At 32.4% G+C, this 21,601-nt stretch overlaps 1 protein-coding gene across 1 annotated transcript; it reads left to right on the top strand.

Annotated features, from left to right (window-relative positions):
- The first annotated feature begins 976 nt into the window (after positions 1-976).
- LOC18039902 lies at positions 977-1,463 on the top strand. The gene has a single exon (XM_006428916.2). It carries the CDS (start codon positions 990-992, stop codon positions 1,461-1,463), a length of 474 nt encoding a protein of 157 aa, XP_006428979.1. The 5' UTR covers positions 977-989.
- Positions 1,464-21,601: the final 20,138 nt, after the last annotated feature.

A 21,601-nucleotide genomic window follows, 5' to 3' on the forward strand; every position in this document is an offset into this window, starting at 1 on the left:
TATTTTATTAACAAAAATGATAGTTTAGGGTTAAATTACAAGGAAATCAACGTGGGTTCAATTATAAGCAACATTCAGGGTCTAGTGCATTAATCAATGATTTATACATTTATGAAACAAGTTATTGTTGTAAAATTAATTTTAATTTTTTTATAAGCTATGTATGATAAAATCTATATAAATATATTAATTGGACCACACCTAAAATAAATTTATCTTCAACACTTTTTTATTCTTATCAAAATTCCAACTCATCAGATCTCATCAGAATATTATGCTGATTCATCACGAAATTGCAAGATATTTTTGTGGATAAAAAATACATAGATATCCCCATTACGTGATTTTATCTACATTTCAATTATATTTTGCTATAAATTGATTACGTAATCCAACTCTATTGACTTTATCTTTTTACCTATTACAAATCTAATTGAGTTTAATTAAAGATAAGACACAATAAGATTCATTTTTTATATATGGAAACCTATTGAAAGAGATTTGAATATTACCCAAAAGGAAATCAAATTTCTAAATTGTAATCAAAGAAATATTGTAGACAATACACACCCTAATTAAGTTTGATACTTCATTTTCTAGGGACCTTCTAGTAAGTCACTCAAAAGGTCAAAGTATATCACAACTTGCATTATTCATATATCCCATATAATTCCTACATTCTCTTTCAAAATCCACTTTATGCATGGGCATTTCGGTCAATAAAACTAGGTTGTCATTAGCCTAGCAGCACATACCTACACAGCATGTTGAAAAAGAATAACACACACATTCATTGCCAATAATTATACAAAATCATAACACATAAATTAAAAAATCCCACTAAAAATACCAATTACAAATCTCACTTTCTCTCTTTCTTTTCTTTCAATCTAAGCCTTCCTAGCTATTTAAAAACCGCAATACCCCATTTCATAAATCTGATCAAACTCTGTTACTCTCCAAACCAAACCAGAACCCAAAAAAAAAAAATGACCTCAGTTTGCATATCAAACTGTGTAAATGACACACGTGACCCACGTGTTCCGGTGAGAGCGACGTACGTGAACCTCTACAAGTGGCCGGAATCCGACGCTGAGTTTGTCCGGTCGAGATCACGCGGGATGCACGTGCATGGCCACCACCCTAGAGTTGTGGACAGCATCTCATGCAGGCAAATGTATCTGAGAAGCTACACCTTCTCAAGAGAAGAGGATAATGTGGACGAGAAAACGGCAATGTGTTTCGGCAGAAGCAAAGAGAAGAAGGCGGCGACGGCGACTTCTGATAATGATAATAATAATAACAACGGGAAGAGGAAGAAGAAGAAGAAGAAGAAGGAGAAGAAAGATCATCATCGACGTAAAAGAAAGTGTTTAAGGAAAATTTCATGCGCTGCCTTGTTCAGGATTTTTCACAGGTTGTTATCTTGTACTGCTAGTGTAGATGTTGTTGATGGAATTTAAAATGATGAAATTATTATCATAATTGATTATGTTTTTTTTTTCCTTTTATTTATATTTAAGAGATTTGTGTTTCCAATTAATGGGTGTTTTTATTCTACTTTAATTTTTTTTTTTTGGATGTAATGTGCAAGACGTTTTTGTATATTTGCATGTTTCGGGGTTAGAGAGATACAAGTAACCGTTGTTTAATTTTGCTCTTTGATTATGGAGAATAATAATATTATTATCGCATTAAGTTCTTGGACTAGGATTTAGTACTGATATGATTTTATGCTAATATTTTACAATGTTATGATCGAAAATTGTTGGATAACTACATGTATGAAATTAACTCTTATCTGTAAATTGTTATAAATACAGACGGGGCACGAGAACTTTAAAAGATAAACACAGTAAAAATCAAGAATTTTTGGAAGTTAATTAACAGATTCAAAGAGGTTTATGGGATGAGAGTCAGCAATGATGTAAAAGAATTGTGTCTTTCAAAAAGTAATGTGACAGTAGTCTTTGAGCTAATTGATGATACTAACCAACCCTTTTTGACCAGGAGTATATATATAATTTAATATTGTGGTCAATTTGTAGTTTTACTTTTACCAAGAGTAACCAGCCTGTAATGTTCATATAAGTCGTGCCAGATTAATCTGTACAAAGAATCCAGGGGCTTAAATTTTGTAATTAGCGATTAGGATTGGCCCTAGAAGACTATTTGTGTGGATCTTTTTGGCCCCCTGGTGAAAGTGACAGTTCTGCATTCCATCAATAAGACAGATATGGAGAATTTGTATTGCATAGGATTCTCTTCAACTTAAAAAAGGAATAAAAATGGTGGGTCAAAGAAATATTTGTTTTTTTCCTGATTGGAAAGCCTATTGTTACGGCAAAATTGCCCATCAGAGATGATGCTAACTTGTTCGACGTTATTCACATTTACACTCACTGTTGCCTGCTGTAAACTTTCGTTATAAGTGACAAGCTTGATTCATACTATACACAATTTACAGAAGTGCTTTTGCTTTTAGCTTTTCACTAGAAAGTCATTACTGCTCTAAGCTCTTTGTCACAAGATGTAAGCGTAATAAAAACCCTGTTTAAAATTTCTGTTCCCAATTATCATAAGCCCTTTAAGTTTTTCCCAGCAAGCTTTAAGGTAAAAGTAAGTTTGGTGCGGGTTTCATTGCAGCTGGCAATTATCAAAGCATGTTTAATTTATGGCTAATTTAACAAGTAGCAGCAGCTGGTGCCCCTTGCTCGTCGCTCAACTGGCTGCGGGGGGGCATTAAAGGACAAGTGGGGGTAGTTGTCACCGCTAAGTCTACAATTTCTAAAAGATAGTTTCTTTTTAAGTCGGTTAAATTATAGATTTGTCTCTATTGGATTAATGATATACATTAACTTAGGTTTAAAATATATTAAAAACATTTTAGATTTAAAATTTATTTTAAAAATCACACAAATATTTACACACATAAATAGGCGGTGCCACGTTAAGACTAGGGGGGGCTCAAGCCCTCTCTAACTTTTTAAAATTTACAAATTTAATTTAATATTTATCTCATTTATCATAAAAGTCTCTATTAAAATTTAAAAATAACTAAAATATTAAGTATTTATCTTTAACTTCCAACCCACAAAGAAATTATTATTTTGAGATTCGTTGCACCCTAACTCTCAAAAAAATAGAAATTATTTTATCTTATTGAGTTTATCAAAATGATTTTTCTTTAATGAATCTTATAACACTTAAAATTCAATTTGATAGTTACATTACATAGGTGAGTCATAATAACAAATTTTCAAAATTGAATAAGATTGATAGGCTAACAAGAAAAATAGTTGATACTAAAAAAAATAAATTGTATTCATTAATTTATTTATTGATAATATTAGCATTGATTTTACTAGTTGTCATGACTACAGTAATAAAAGGTATTTTCAACTATGAATTTTGTGAAAAATCATCTGTGAAATCATATTAGAGATTAATAATTGAGTAATATTATTGTTGCACATGTAGAAAAAGATTTATTTTGTATTCTTGATGATAAATTTATTCTTTAATGTTTTTAACATATGAAAATATGTCGAGATCAATTATAAACGTATTAAATATATTAATGAATTTTTATTTTTAGTACTTATTACTTGTTTAACTTTTTAAAATTACATTATTATTTAAACTTAGTTTATGTTAAGTTAAATTTCTTGCACCGCCACTGCACACACGCACACACATATATATAGTTTTGATATTTTATTTATTTGTTTCTTATTTATATTTTATATAAATCATAAATTTTTATTTCCGCTGGATTGATTTTCTGACTACATCACTATCTGTGAATGAAGTTTCTTATCCTTATCCAAGCTTTAAAAAGGAGGAAAAAAAAATTAACTAGTAGCAGCTAGAAGAAATGGGCCAAATTCATGAAAGAGAGGAGTCTGGATGACAACTATTCCTCGGCCACGAATTAGAAGAAAAAATAAAATATAAAAGCGATAATCATAACAGCCACCAAACGATGCTTGTGTTCTAAGGAAAAACCTATCATTACCCAGAGCATATAAGGATATATATGGGCCATTAATTTCATTTCAACAAAGGCTACTCGAAAAGTGTAATCATCTCTATGAGATGCAAATTTCAGAGCACACACACATATATATATATATATGATTATATATAGTGGTAGTGGCGGCATTCTATTCTGCCAAGGGCCAAGGTTTACAGGTTACTCATGATCAAGCTCCATTATTTCCAAGAAAACATCATTATGAGGAAAGCATCAATTAAGCTGAAAAAGATCGCAAGCTTTCTACGTCTACTTTTCAGGAATCATCCACATGTATTCACGGATGCATTTGTATCTAATTTCCTGTGTTAAAAGTAAAAAGTTTGGGATTCGAACTCGGTTCATGTGGAAAGAAAGAGAAAAGAATTAGACAACTATTAAACTAAATAATAATAATTAAAAAAAAGCTTATCTGCTAATTTTCCTCTCATTTTTTTCATCTGGCGTTACTTGTAAAAACTTCAAAACGGTATTGATATTTTTAAAGCTAAATCATCCAATACATTTAGTAGAACATCCTCACTGCTTGTAAAAGAAGAGTTGAGCTATTAATGGATTTGGACTTGTTGGTGTTCAAAGCTTTGTGCTCAAGTTTGTTATATATATATATATATATATATATATATATAGGAGTTTTCCGGTTCGAAATTTTAAAGTGAAAAAAAGTTCAGAAAATTTTTAAAATCGCATGATTTTAAAGTATTATAAAATTAACAATTTAAAACCGCAGGATTTTAAATTTTTTTCAAATTTTCCGCACTTTAAAATCTTGTATTGAAAAAATTCTATATATATGTATGTATGTACGTTTGTATGTGTACATATATATACATACATACACTGTTATAAAAGTATACATGGCATGAAAATGGTCCACTGAATGCTTATCGGAAAGTCTTTAATAATTCACTATACAAAACTCAAATCTTGAACTTTCTTCTTAATGGATTTTAAAACTATTTGGCAAACCATATGACCTGGACGGTGTTTCATATATGTAAAGGAGAGAATTACAACATTAGAGTTGTTTGTGGAGATTGAATGGTATAAGAAAAAGTAATGCGATGCCTTTAAGTTATTTAATGGGGTATGTTTAGGGAAGGGATTTAAAGTATATAGTAGGACCAGTGGTGAAGCTAACATCATTTTTTTGGGTGGGCTATATCTTTTTAAAAAATAAAATTTACTTCTCAAAAATTTATTTTATACAAACGAAATTAAACACATTACATAAGTAAAAGTCTAACTATAAAATTATAAAAATACAATATAAAAAAGAAAAATATTATCAAATATTATTTTTTTTTATTTTTTATAAATATTAATAAGGTAAATTTATAAATTATAATTATTATTTTTTCAAAAAGCTAACCTGGGCTGCAGCTCGGGTTAGCCCACCTTAAGCTTCGCCTCTGAGTAGAACAAAAAAGTATTAGTAGCACCACTTGTTAAAAGCAATATTATAAGATAAACATATATGGATATAATTTTAGGGTTATGTAGATCCTAAGAGACAGGGATAATTTAAATAGAGGCTTGTGACACAACTTAAAAGTAATTTTAAACTTCCAAGTATAAGAGCATATTGTATTATAACTCGGTGAGTCCGAGGTCGATTCACAGAGAAAATATTTAATTTGTTTATTTTATTTTATCTAAAAATTTAAAATAAAACTTAAATATAAACAACTTAATTTAAATAAAACTATGAAATTGAACTAGTTAGGGTTGTGGATCCACTCTTAGTAGTAAATAAAACTTAATAAATTTTTTTTCCATTTTTTTAGATTTATTACCCAAAATATTAATTATATAAATTATTACTATTTTCCCTTTAATTTTATGATGGATTAAGTATTTATTGTGCCAAAATTTAATTTGTCTACAATAAGTCAAAATACCATTTTACCATACCTTATATTAAGATATTGAGAATTTATTGTGCCAAACTCCCTTGTTTGTCTACAATAAATCAAAATTTCAAAATATAAAATATGTATAAAATTAAATAGAAAATAATTTAATTTATAAAATTAAAAATAGAATTTGATTAAATCATATTTATTTCCTAAGAGTTTCACCTCACTATAACTATTATTATTTAATTAAGCATAATTGAAATAAAAAGAATTATTAAAATTAAATTACTTATAATTAAAAGTAATAAAAACAACTAAAATTGAAAATAAAACTAAATTTATTTATAAAAAAATTATGCAAAATATTAAAAACACACATGAAAATCAAGATTACAAGGAGATAGAGAGAATTTGAGAAGAAGAGATATGTAGAGAGATGATTAAAAACATAAAAATGAGGCCATGTTTATAGAAAAATAAATTCATAATCCAGTATTTTGTGGTCCATCATAAGTTTCATGCATGCGCTCCTCACAACCATTAGATCAAGATCCAACGGTTGGTCAAACTTCAAAAGTCAACATCACATGTGGTATCATTTGACTCGTTTGATTTGGCCAAAGAACGGTTGAGATTTGGCGAGTTAATAGGTGGATCGGGTCGACCCGAATACAAGGATTCAGATCCTACAACTTGCTTCACCAACTATTACCACGTGGCACAATCATGGCCATTGAATCATGAACGATTGAGATTTAGTCAAAATTGCCAGCTATCCCATGCACTCAAATCTATTGTAAGCTCATTTCATCATCCAATCAGTGCTCGGTCAATAGAAAACGTCAACTCTTTTTACACAAGCCCAATTTTAAGTCGATCTTGACTGATCTTAAAGTTTTCGGACCTCCGGAATCCAAGTTTAACCTCCGTTTATCTATTTGGAGTCTCGAATTGAGTGAAATTAATATTTTACCTAATAAACCACAAAAGACACAAAATTAGATATATTTAATACATAATTAATAATTCCTAATATATTGTATAAACACAAATATAAATTATAATATAAGCACAAAATAACATTATTACCGCTTGATAATTAAACAATTTTTAACACTAATCAACTTGAGACACAATTTTTAGCAGTATGACTGAAAGCTCCGAAATCTCAGACATGGCGAAAACCCTAATTTCGGAGAGGCTTTTCGTTTGCCGTTTAGGAAGGCTAGAACGACCAAGAAAGTACGGTTTCGTGATGAGGAAAAAGACGGTGACAACCCTAAGCAGATCTCGTACAAAGAAACTCTCGTGAATTCTTTACAAGCAATGGAGAATAGTATTTGAGGAAGAGCAGTGGATTGGGAGTTTGAGGAAGGATATGTGATTGAGAACAATGATGGACCTATGCCGTCAATCACTTTTTCAGCTAGGGTTCATGAAAAGTTGAGTGAATCATGGAAAAACTCAGTTGTTGTTAAGCTGCTTGGCCGAACAATTAGATACATAACTCTATGTACAAGGTTGAATGTAATATGGAAAACAACCTTGAGCTACTCAGTGATTGATTTAAATAACAATTACTTTCTGGTTCGTTTTCGCTTTGCTGGTGATGCTATTAATGCTTTAACTAAGGGCCTTTGGCTTATAATGGGTCATTACTTAGGGTATGTTTGGGATTGAGGTGCTGTAACTTTTAAGCTGTAACTGCTATGGAAAAAGAACTATAATTATGAAACAAAAGTTAGTAATATGTAGTAAATATAAATTTTAAATAATAATTTCCAAGCTACAAGTGACAAAATACAAGTGAAAAGATACATTAACATAACTTCCAAACAACAACAGTTAGTGTTTACCAAATACAGTTTTTGATCAAGTTAATGTATGGATCCGCTTACCTAGCCTTGCCGTTCATCTTTATGATTAGAAAATTCTCAGAAGCTTGGACAGTTGGTGGGTACTGTGATCAAAATTAACTCGAATACAGCCTGCTCTACTCGTGGTAGATTTGCTCGAATTGTAGTTAATATGTCTTTGACTAAGCCATTAGTATCACAATTTGAGTTGGATGAGAAGATTCAAAAGGTGGAGTATGAGGGATTGCCAGTGATTTGTTTTACTTGTGGAAGATACAGACATAATAATAATACTTGCAAGGAATTTGGTACAGCGAAAAATTCTGAGAATGTTGTACAGCCTCAACCTGATGTGCAGTGTCAGAAGGTCCTTGCCCAACAGGAAGTTGGTCGTGATGATGTTAATATTGTAGAGTCTTTTGGACCTTGGATGATTGCAACTAGAAAATGAAGAAAACCTAATAGTGGTAAGGAAAATATATCAATGACTCAAACCGAAACCGTGAGCCTATTGGGGTCGGTGCCTCAAGGTTCCAAATCTTAACTCACGTTTCAGATGAACGTGTAAATCCTAGCATGCAGCTCCCAAAAATATCCCTTCCACTTCACGTTAACCACTTATACCCATCTTGAACTCTTCATTTACCTCCAATAATGATATCATAACAAAGACTCCTGCACAACACAACCAACATACCAAAGTTATTGCTACAAAGTCTCAAAATAGGAAACCAACTACGTCAATAAACCCTACCTGAAATCCCTTTCAGTCGAATGCTCTTCACATAAGAGAGAAGGGTATAGAATCCCCACCCCAGTTAGAATTTCACGTCATATTCCACAATTTGGCCCTAGTACTTAACAAGTTTCCCCTTTAGTTACCACATTGGACCTAATTAAACATACTGTGGTTTTTTGTTCTCCTCAAACCCTTCCTAATGGGGATGTGAGGGATGTGGTCACTGAGTATAGAGATCCGCAAGGTCCGGACCCTCAACATTTGGTTAACCCTCTAGATGTTCATAATACCTCTCGTGTGAATGAAGTTGAGAATGTTCATATGCATCATGTCGTGCCTATTAGTGGAGTTAATGGGGCTGGGATGCCTAACGATGAAGATTCGATGGTTCAAAAAACGCTTTTGGCATTGATGGCTGATGTCAATAATCAGCAGCATTAAGGTTTTTGTCCTCTTTAATGTGATTATTTTTATGTCAATTAGCATCATTTATTAGAATGTCCAAGGGGCGGCCTCATTTACTTTTAGAAGCTCTTTTAAGACAGTTGTTAAAAATTATAACCCTTCTCTGGTGGTTTTAATGGAACCTCATGTTAGTGGGATTAAAGCAGATGAGTTTATTAAGAAAAGTGGTTTTGATAATTCTCATCGAGTGGAAAAGGTTTCTCTGGAAGAATTTGGCTCTTTTGGGGAAATTTTATAGAGGTAGAGATTTTATTTAATCATGGGCAATTTAGTCATTTCAGAATTTGTATGAATAATGTCTTTGTGCCTTGGGCAATGACTATTTATGCTAGCCCAAATCCAATGTTGCGGAGACAGCTATGGAATTATATCGATAGCCTTGCTCTTTCAGTTTAAGGTCCTTGGTTGATTGGCAGGGATTTTAACTCTATTTTGTATGCTTCTGAAAAGCAGGGGGCATTGCAAGGCGTTCTGGAGTGTGTGGCTTGTTTCGACAGTGGTTTGATGGGCATCAAATATTTGATTTAAAGTTTAAAGGTCCACGGTTTACCTGGTCACGTGGAACTCTTCTTAAACGTCTTGACAAGGCCTTATATAATAATGATTGGTTACTGAAGTTCTCAAATAATTCTGTTCTACATCATCCGAAGGTTGCCTCAGATCACAGGCCGGTGCTAGTTCGGTTTAAGGGAGATGATTCCAGACATTAGGTTAACAGGCCTTTCCGGTTTTTGGCATCTTGGTTAAACACATTTGTAAAGCAGGTGTGGGATTCTAATGTTCATTATAGTGCTGCGGCCTTTCAGTTTGTCCATGCGGTTCAAGGTTGGAATCAGGATGTTTTTGGGAACATTTTTCAGCGCAAACAAAGGCTAATGGCTCGAATTAATAGTATTCAAGCAGCCTTAGAGAATTATAGTTCTAGAGGGCTGATTCGATTAGAGGCATGATTACGTAGTAAGTTAGAGGGTGATGGCTTAGAAAGAGATTCTTTAGTTGCAGAAATCCAGAAAAGATTAGCTCCTGCATAGGGACAGAAATACTAATTTCTTTCATAAAAAAAACCATTACTCGAAGGAGGGAAAATAGAATTGAGGCTATCCAGGATAATTCAGGGAATTTGTTGTACAATAAGGAAGAAATTCGTAGCCATGCAGTTGGGCATTTTTCTTCCTTATTAAAAAGTGAAGCTGGAATTTATCAAGTTTATCATGTTCTGAATTATTTTCTAGTCTTGGATGCTAATGATCTTGATTGTGCTGCTGACTCGATTTTGGAAGAGAAAATTAAAAGAGTTGTTTTTAGCATGAAGCCTCTTAAGGCTCTGGGTATTGATGGTCTGCATGCTATTTTTTATTAGTTTTAATGGCAAATTGTTGAACCTTTATTCTATAAGTTTATTGCTAACATTTTTAATACTGGCAAAATCCCTCAAGAAGTCAACATGACTCTTCTGGTGTTGATTCCCAAAGTAGAGCATTTTACTAGTTTAAAAATGTTCAGGCTTATCAGCTTATGCACAGTTGCCTATAAGACAGTGACTAAAATAATTGCCAATCGCTTGCAAGCCTTAATGCCTAACGTTATAGGCCCTCAACAGACAAGCTTCGTTCCCGACCGGCATATTGTAGACAATATTGTTATTGCTCAGGAAGTGATTCATTCCATGCTTAGGAAAACTGGAAAGAAATGGTTCATGGCCATCAAGTGATCTCGAGAAGGCGTGTAATCGGCTTAACTAGTCTTTTATTTTTTATACTCTTCAACAGACTAGTCTCCCGATTCATTTATCTAGGCTCATCATGGAATGTATAACTTCAGCTAGCATGAACATTTTGTGGAATGGTGAGGTTACATAGGAATTTTTTCCTGGGAGAGGTATCCGTCAGGGAGACCAACTTTCTCCTTATATTTTTGTTCTATGCATTGAGCGTTTGAGCCATGGTATAACCTAAGCAGTGGCGGATGGAAACTGGAAGCTAATTCGACTGGGCAAACATGGAACACCTCTAACCCATTTATTTTTGCATATGACTTTCTCTTATTTGCAGAAGCTTCGATTGATCAAGCTTATACTATTGATGCAGTTCTGGAGAATTATTGTCAGAATTATGAAGCAAAGGTCAATAAATCGAAAACCAAAGTCTTTTTCTGAAGAATGTTTTATCTAGAGATGCACAACTCATCGGTGATGCCTTGTGTTTTTCAGCTACAAATGATTTGGGCTGCTACCCTGGAATGCCTTTACTTCATTCGCGAGTGAATAAAGCTACTTATCAATCTATTTCAGACAAGATGGACATGAAACTCACTGGCTGGAATGCGGCTCACTTATCTTTTGCTGGTTGAGTCACTTTAGCTCAATCGGTGTAGCAAGCTATGCCTATCTACGCTATGAAAACGACCTTGCTTCCTTCCCCGGTGCGTCACAAAATTGATAAATCTTGTCGTCGTTTTATTTGGGATAGAAAGTCGAAAATTCACAAAATGAGCATGGTGAGTTGGGATAAAATATGTTTGCCAAAAAACCATGGTGGCCTGGGGTTTAAAAATTTAGATGTGATGAACCATGCTTTGTTGATGAATATTAATTGGGAAATTGTTTCTAGCTTGGAGAAATTGTGGATAAAGGTTCTTTGTTCTAAATACGGTGTGGACCCTAGTAACTTACCGCTTTCCCTTCATGAAAAATAGGTCAAGAATCTGGATGGCTATTAGGAAAACGTGGTCAGCAACCGTGCATGGAGCTTGCTGGTTCGTGTGTAATGGTGCTAGAATTCGGTTCTGGCTAGACTGCTGGGTAACAAAACATGACCCTTTGATCAGGTTAGCCCTTTAAATGATCCCTCCTGACTCTATTAATGCCACTGTGAGTGAGTTTACTAACGAACATGGTGGCTGGAAATGGTCGAGTTTTAAACACTTGCTGCCCAATTTTATTCTCATGCAAATTGCTTCAGTCATGCCTCCTGTTAACATATATGTTTCCATAATATTGATTTTGATGATAAAAAACAAGATTAAGAATGATTAATCTTTTAAGATCAAATTATTTTTTATACATCTTAAATAAATCATTATTTTCACATTATAAATGTTTCATATTTAATGGAAAAATGATTTTATGAAATTAGTTGTTTTTCAAAGCTTATGGTTTAATTGAAAGAATTTTGAAAACTTTGATATAAACAAGTTTTGCTTGAAATTTTGGTAAAAGGATTTATTTGAAAAGTGTCATAGCATCTTTGGCAATATCATAATTTCAAAAAGTTTTGGGATTAACAAAACATTATGTAGAAATTCTGAAATTGGATTTATTTGCAAAGTTTCATAACGTTTTGGGCCATACTACAGTTTTATAAAGTTTTGGGGTCAAACGATAAATTTTGAAAAATATTTTACTGTAGCAGTTACTGTAGCAAGCGGCTTACCGGATACTGATAAACAGAAATCCGGATTCGGGGCAGTAAGCATCCAGAACGAAAACGGCTTACCGGATTCCTGAATCCGGTAAACCGGTTAGGCAAAATTTTGAATTTTGCCTTAACGGTAACATAAATCCGGCTTACCGGATTCCATAAAACGGCAAACCGGATAGCCCAGAATGTGAGTAATGGCTAGTTTTCGAGCTCAAGCTATAAGAACTCAAATCCAATTCATTTTAAAGCTCTCTAACAAGCAAAAACAAAAGGCACACGTGATATCTTGAGCTTACAACTTGTAAAACACAAATTCATTGAATCATTCATTGTTCTTCATCTTTGAATATCTACTCATTGAGTGAGTTTCATTGTATCTTTCATTTCTTCAATTCATTTGTAAGAGTTTGAGTGTGTGAGACACTTGAGTGAAGAGATTGAGAGATAATCTCTTTGTTGTAAAGGTTTATTGACACCTCGAAGTCAATTGTAATCGTTGAAGCCTTGGAAAGGCTTGGATAGTGAAATCCTCAAGCTTGGATCGCTTGGAGGCGTGGACGTAGGCGGGGATTGCCGAACCACGTAAAAATTCGTGTGTTTGTTTCTCGTCTCCCTTACTCTTTAATTATTGTGCTATTATTGAACTTATTGTTTTCAATTGTTGTTAAGACATTAGATTGCTTGTTGTGTGGATTTGCTTGGTTAATTTTTAAATTTTCAATTCACCCCCCCTCTTGGGTTGCACACTTATATTTCATTTGGTATCAGAGCGAGGTGCTCTTGTTTAGACTTAACCGTCTAGAGCTAAAGATCAATGGCAACCCAATATGACTCAATATTTAGGGAAGGACAATCCACAATTAGACCACCTTACTTTGATGGAAACGATTACCCATATTGGAAAATTAGGATGAGAATTTATTTGCAAGCCTTAGATTATGAAATTTGGGAAATCGTTAATGATGGTCCTTTCATGCCTTTGACTAAAAATGAAGTCGGAGAAGATATTCCAAAACCTTCACGGGATTGGAATGAATTCGAAAAGAGAAAAGCTTCTCTAAATTCCAAGACCATGAATGCCTTGTTTTGTGCATTAGATAAGAAAGAGTTTCATAAAGTGTCTAGTTGCGAAAGTGCTAATGAGATTTGGCACAAACTTGAAGTTGTCTATGAAGGCACAAACCAAGTGAAAGAATCTAAAATAAGTAGATACACTCGACAATACGAATTGTTCCAAATGGAACAAAATGAAAATCGGTACTCTATGTATACTAGATTTACGGACATAGTGAACACTCTAGGAGCCCTAGGGAAAACTTTTTCAAATAGTGAGAAAGTCAAGAAAATCATTAGGTCACTTCCTAAGGAATGAAAACCAAAAAGGACTGTCATTGAGGAAGCCAATGATTTAAATGTAATACCGATTGATGATTTAATTGGCTCTCTTATTTCTTATGAGGAAGACTTGGCAGCCGAAAGAGGCAATGAGGAGAAGAAGAAAAACATTGCTCTCAAAGCCTCGAAACATGAGAGTGATGAGGAAAGCGAGCTGGATGAGGAAGAGATGGATATGTTGGCTAGGAGGTTCAGAAAACTTTTTAAGAAATCCGGTGAGCGAAGAAAATTTAGAGACCTCAAGAACCGAAAGGAGAAGAAGGAATTAATCAAATGTTATGAGTGCAAGAAGCTTGGCCATATAAGAACGGAATGTCCTCTTCTCAACAAGCTCAAGAAGAAAGCAATGGTAGCCACATGGGATGATAGCGATGAGGAAACAAGTGATGATGAAGAGCATCAAGAAATGACAAATCTAGCTCTCATGACAATTGGAGATGAATCGGATGATGATCTTGATGAGGTAAATGATCTTTTTACTTATGATGAATTATATGATGCTTTTAAGGAATTGCATGATAATTGGATAAAAATTGGTAAAAAGAATGCATGTCTTAAAAAGAAAATGGTAGAGCTTAAAAATGAAAATGAATCTCTATGTGCAAAGATTACATGCCTAGAATTAGAGAATAAAACATTGCATGATAGAGTTACATTATCAAATGAGAAATCTAGCACTTCACATGAGCATCTAGAATCATATGTAGATGACTTGAAAAATGAAAATGATGCTTTACAAAAATGCAATGATTCATTAAATGAAAAGATTAAAGGACTAGAGTTAGATAATAAAATGTTGCATGATAGAATTGCATCATTTAAAGGTAAACAAAGTATTTCATATGAGCATGAAAAATCACATGTTGATGAGTTGATGAAAGAAAATGAAGTGCTTAAGAAAAAGAGTAATGAGCTCAATGAAATTGTGTTAAAATTCACAAATGGTCAAAAGAACTTAGAAAAATTACTAAGCTCTCAAAAATGTGTGTTTAATAAAGGAGGACTTGGGTATAAGCCTTATTTGAAACAAAAATATTATAAGAATTATTTTGTTAAGGCTACCTCCACAAATGATCATAAAATTGTTTGTCATTATTGCAATCAAAATGGTCATATGAGTTTTAAATGTTCAGTGAAAAGAAATGCATATTATGGAGCAAAATGTATTTGGGTTCCAAAAGGAACCATTGCTAACACTCAAGGACCCAAGAATATTTGGGTACCAAAGCACACAATTTAAATTTGTTTTGTAGGTACCACAATCAAGGAATGGTGGAGAAGTTCCTTGATGAAAGCTTGTGAGGATAATCATTTGAGCATGATCTAGGAGAAAAAGATGAGGCAAGATGATTTAATTGTTTTGGTAATAATTCTTGCCATATTAATTTTGTTGAATAAATTATGATAAATGAATTTGCGAAAATATGCTTGTATGTTTACATGATTGAATTATCATTGTGTTTAACATTGAGTGTTTATCATGATGCAAGGTTATATATAAATGATGATAGTTTATCAACTCATCATGATGGATTTGTTTGATGTTAATGTTTATGAAGTGTTTAAGCATGATAGTTAAGTGGTGTGTTTGATTTATTAACTTTTGAATGCTTATATGTTTAATTATTGTGTAAATCCCAAGTTTGCACAAGCTGTAATGAATTGGTCATAACTCCTTCTAGAGAACTCCAAATCCAGCTCTGTAAAATTTATTGGAAAGCTAACTTAATTATCTTTCCAACAGTATATAGCTTGCATGTTAAATCTCGCTCAATCAATACAGTTTTTATTTCGAAGTTGACCTTTCTGCATTTTCTTAATCTTTGAATGCTTATATGTTTCATGATTGTGTAAAATATATACATGATGAATGAATTATATATGTGAATTCTTGTATCGTTAATTGTGTTATATCATCATTCACTTATAAAATCGACATCATTGTTTGATACGATTTCATATGTTTGATCTTGTATGCATTTATGTCTCATGTATAAAATGGCTTATTGAAAAGTTTTAAATCTCAAAATGATTTAAAATTAATCAATTTTAAAAGCCAAAAATAAAATGGTGAGTGTAATACAAGTATAAGAGCTAGCCAATATTCAATTAGAGACAAAAGGTTTTTCAAGTCTAAACCAGTTTATCACTTTCTCTAATCCGAAAAATCATTTTTCTTATCGATTTCTCTTGGGACAAATTCCGGATAACCGAATTGTCCAAATTGGTGAGCCGCATCATCTTTGGTTGCTTTCAGATCAATATTCGAATAACCAGATTATCAATCCAGAAAACCAAATTCGCATATGGCATTCACTGAATTGAACTGGACAGCCGGTTATGTAAATCCGGAAAACCGGATTCGAGTGAAGGACTTGCTGGTCACAACCGGATTTCCGGTTCAAGCCTAACCGGCAAGCCGTTTACGGGTTTGGCTGATTTTGTTTTGCTTCTCCTTCCTTCGTTATTTTTCTGCACTTGTTCTTCCTCTCTCTCAAAACCGTGAGCCACCCTCTGCCATTTCCAATCAATTCCTCTTCATTTCTCAACCATTTTTATGCCAAGATCAATCTCTTAAACCATTACCCATGCATTTCATCTTCATTAAACACTTCTCCATCATGATTTTTTTACTTGTTTTTCATCATTTCATCATCATCTCTCACGCGTGAACAGTAACTCTCCATTTCTCTCTCAAAATGCTTCATCTTTCACTCATTTTCTTGTTAAAATCAATCATCCAAATCATTATTCATCCATTACTCCTTCAATTTTCGTTCTCAAAACTTCATTTCATCAACTCTCCACATAAAACCCAAAATCAAAAACCTAACTACCCGTTTCTCTCTCTATATTTTCAAGCTTCCTTTAGCCCATTTTTGATCCAATCTACATCATATATTAGCTTCATTCATCTCTAGGATCGATTTTCTTGGCTCAAACAAATTCATTTCACTCAATTTTTGTAAACCCGAAATTGGATCTTTAAGCTTTTTTTTTTTGTTCCAACAATGGTGGATGGTAATAAATCATGAGCAAACAAGTTGCCAAGAGATGTAAGGACAATTATGGAGATAATACGGAGTTCATATCAACACCATCCATTATCTTAAATCATCTCTTGGATCAATATAATCGGTTTAAAATAATTCATTTCACTCATTATTTTATAAAATCGAATTTGTGCATTTTGGGTATTTTAAATTACCATGGTTCCTTATTATATTATGCACCTACATTTTCATATGCATAATTATTTTAATTATGGATTACGGATGATGGTTGTTTAAAATTTGGATAATTTATATTTGGATTATATTTTTTGAATTCTTAGAATGAATATGACTCTTTAGTTAATTGCACGCTCAATTTTTTTTCTTAATTAATCATTGAGATATTCTTTTTGGTATAAGCATGGATTTATAGTGATTTTGATTATTGATGTTTATATGTGTGTTGCTTGATGAATTGACGGAGTTGTTGGTTTGGTATAATTGTTTAAGCTTATATGGAAGTGTTTTTAACCATGTTGTGTATTTGAGGATTTGTGTATTTTAAGGGGAGACTTTGCCGAAATTTTTCCTCGCACAAAATTGGTAATATCTTTATCGAATTATTTTTGATGCTTTTGTTTCAATTGCATCTATCTATTTTTTTTATAAAGGGGGAGATAAAAGTGATATGTTTTTGGATAAAATCATTTTGGTTAAAATTTTAATTGGCCATATATTTAGGGGGAGCATATAATATGATTTTGGATAATATGTATTTTGATTTTTTTTTATTGTCCAAAGGGGGAGACAAAATAATATATCATTTCAATATTGTCAAAAGGAGGACAATAATATGCACTTTGAATATTCTTTTGATGATTTTGATGATATGTGATTATGGTGAGTACTTGATGATTTTGAAATATGATGATGATAATTTGTGAGTAATATTACTAAATTCATATTTGAGGTGATGCTTGTTGTTAGGGGGAGATTTTGTCGAAATTTCTATTCGGACAACATGGGTAACAAATTTCCTACTCTTATTCTTTTCCTTTACGTTTTCTTTTTAATGATGAAGGGGGAGAAGAATTCATGTTTTCGAATTTAATAAAAAAAAATTACTATTTTTTTTTCTTTGCCAATTAAGTTTTTTTTTCTTTTTGATGATGATGGGGAGAAAAATCTATGTATTTAAATCATTAATTTAGCTAATTGGTAAATTATAAAAGAAGATTATATTTAGGGGGAGCAATTTGTGGAATCATTCTTTAAATACATGAAATGTTTGTCATCATCAAAAAGGGGAAGATTGTTAACATATATGTTTTCATAATGTTAATTTTGATGATAACAAATAAGATTAAGAATGATTAATCTTTTAAGCTTAAATTATTTTTTATATATTTTAAATAAATCATTATTTTCACATTATAAATGTTTTATATTTAATGGAAAAATGATTTTATGAAAAATGATTGTTTAAATACATGAAATGTTTGTCATCATAAAAAAGGGGGAGATTGTTAACATATATGTTTCCATAATATTGATTTTGATGATAACAAACAAGATTAAGAATGATTAATCTTTTAAGATCAAATTATTTTTTATACATCTTAAATAAATCATTATTTTCACATTATAAATGTTTCATATTTAATGGAAAAATGATTTTATGAAATTGGTTGTTTTTCAAAGCTTATGGTTTAATTGAAAGAATTTTGAAAACTTTGATATAAACAAGTTTTGCTTGAAATTTTGGTAAAAGGATTTATTTGAAAAGTGTCATAGCATCTTTGGCAATATCATAATTTCAGAAAGTTTTGGGATTAACAAAACATTATGAAGAAATTCTGAAATTGGATTTATTTGCAAAGTTTCATAACGTTTTGGGTCATACTACAGTTTTATAAAGTTTTGGGGTCAAACAATAAATTTCAGAAAATATTTTACTGTAGCAGTTACTGTAGCAAGCGGCTTACCGGATACTGATAAACGGAAATCCGGATTCGGGGCAGTAAGCATCCAGAACGAAAACGGCTTACCGGATTCCTGAATCCGGCAAACCGGTTAGGCAAAATTTTGAATTTTGCCTTAACGGTAACATAAATCCGGCTTACCGGATTCCATAAAACGGTAAACCGGATAGCCCAAAATGTGAGTAACGACTAGTTTTTGAGCTCAAGCTATAAGAACTCAAATCCAACTCATTTTAAAGCTCTCCAACAAGCAAAAACAAAAGGCACACGTGATATCTTGAGCTTACAACTTGCAAAACACAAATTCATTGAATCATTCATTGTTCTTCATCTTTGAATATCTACTCATCGAGTGAGTTTCATTGTATCTTTCATTTCTTCAATTCATTTGTAAGAGTTTGAGTGTGTGAGACACTTGAGTGAAGAGATTGAGAGATAATCTCTTTGTTGTAAAGGTTTATTGACACCTCGAAGTCAATTGTAATCGTTGAAGCCTTGGAAAGGCTTGGATAGTGAAATCCTCAAGCTTGGATCGCTTGGAGGCGTGGACGTAGGCGGTGATTGCCGAATCACGTAAAAATTCGTGTGTTTGTTTCTCCTCTCCCTTACTCTTTAATTATTGTGCTATTATTGAACTTATTGTTTTCAATTGTTGTTAAGACATTAGATTGCTTGTTGTGTGGATTTGCTTGGTTAATTTTTAAATTTTCAATTCACCCCCCCTCTTGGGTTGCACACTTATATTTCACCTCCTACTTCCCATCTTGGTCCTGATAAAATTTACTAGTGTTTTGATCCAAGAGGTGTGCTCACTATTCTATCAGCCTATGACTCTCTTTGTCATCAAAACCTAGCCACTCAATATAAAGTTTGGAACTTACCATGGTCTCGGAAGGGGCCTCAATTTATCCGTCTCTTTTTATGGCAGATTCTATATGGTAAATTGAAGACTCACAATGAGCTTTCTAGGTGATATATTCCTGTTTGTGATAGGTGTGGGGGCTCGGTTGAGGATATTCTTCATGTTTTGAGAGATTGCCGCTATATTAAAAGGTTTTGGCTTCGGCTTGTCCCGGATTGTAATCACTACACTTTCTTTCACTCTAATTTACGTGACTGGATTGTTCTTAACTTACAAAATAAGTGGAAGATTATTTCTACTCTTCCTTGGGATTGTATTTTCGGAGTGGCTGTTTAGAGGTTGTGGTTCTGGCGGAATCACTTTCTCATTGCTAGGAAATTGGTGGATAGCAAAATAATTTATCTGGATACTATGGCCAGAGCTAATGAAATTCATAGAATGAATAATTCTCACATTAGTAAGCAACCATGGCGAAAGGAGATTTTTATTAGTTGGTTGCTTCCTCCATGACTGATTAGTATTAAAAATTGTTTAATTATCAAGCGATAATATGTTATTTTATGCTTATGTTATAATTTATATTTGTGTTTATGTAATATATTATGAATTATTAATTATGTTTTAAATATATTTAATTTTGTGTATTTTTATGTGTTTATTAGGAAAATTATTAATTTCACGTACTTCGAGGCTCCAAACAAATAAACGGAGGTTAAATTTGAATTCCGGAGGTCCGAAAACCTTAAGATCAGTCAAGATCGACTTAAAATTGGGCTTGTGTAAAAAAAGTTGACTTTTCCTGTTGACCGAGAACTGATTGGATGATGAAATGAGCTTACAATAGATATGAGTGCATGGGATAACTAGCAATCTTGACTAAATCTCAACCGTTCATGATTCAATGGCCATGATTGTGCCACGTGGCAATGGTTGGTGAAGCAAGTTGGAGGATCCGAATCTTTGTATTCGGGTCGACCCGATCCACCCATTAACCCGCCAAATCTCAACTGTTCTTTGGGTAAATCGGACGAGTCAAATGATGCCATGTGTGATGTTGACTTTTGAAGTTTGACCAGCCATTGGATCTTGATCTAAGGGTTGTGAGGAGCACATGCATGAAGCCTATGATGGACCGCAAAGCACTGGATTATGAATTTATTTTTCTATAAATAGAGCCTCATTTTTATGTTTTAATCATCTCTCTACAACTCTCTTCTTCTCAAATTCTCTCCATCTCCTTGTAATCTTGATTTCCAGGTGTGTTTTTAATATTTTGTATAATTATTTTCATTAATAAAATTAGTTTTATTTCCAATTTTAGTTGTTTTTATTTCTTTTAATTATAAGTAATTCAATTTTACTACTTCTTTTTATTTTAATTATGCTTAACTAAATAATATTAGTTAGGGGAAGGTGAAACTCTTAAGAAATAAATATGATATAATCAAATTCTATGTTTAATTTTATAAATTAAATTATTTTCTATTTAATTTTATACATGTTTTATATTTTGAAAATTTGATTTATTGTAGACAAACAAATGAATTTGGCACAATAAATTCTTAAGATCTTAATATAAGGCATGGTGAAATGGTATTTTGACTTATTGAAGACAAATTAAATTTTGACACAATAAATACTTAATCCATCATAACATTAAAGGGAAAATAATAATAATTTGTATAATTAATCTTTTGGGTAATAAATCTAAAACAAATTGGCAAAAAGAATTTATTAAGTTTTATTTATTTCTAAGAGTGGATCCATAACCCTAACTAGTTCAATTCCATAGTTTCATTTAAATTAAGTTGTTTATATTCAAGTTTTAATTTCAATTTTTTAGATAAAATAAAATAAACTAATTAAATCTTTTCTCTGTGGATCGACCTCGGACTCACCGAGTTATAATACAACAAGACACTCTTATACTTGGGAGTTAAAATTTACTTTTAAGTTGTGTCAAGTTTTTGGCGCCGTTGCCGGGGAAAAGTTTTT

Source organism: Citrus clementina, unplaced genomic scaffold, assembly GCF_000493195.1.
Source record: "Citrus clementina cultivar Clemenules unplaced genomic scaffold, Citrus_clementina_v1.0 scaffold_6, whole genome shotgun sequence".
NCBI lineage: Eukaryota > Viridiplantae > Streptophyta > Magnoliopsida > Sapindales > Rutaceae > Citrus > Citrus x clementina.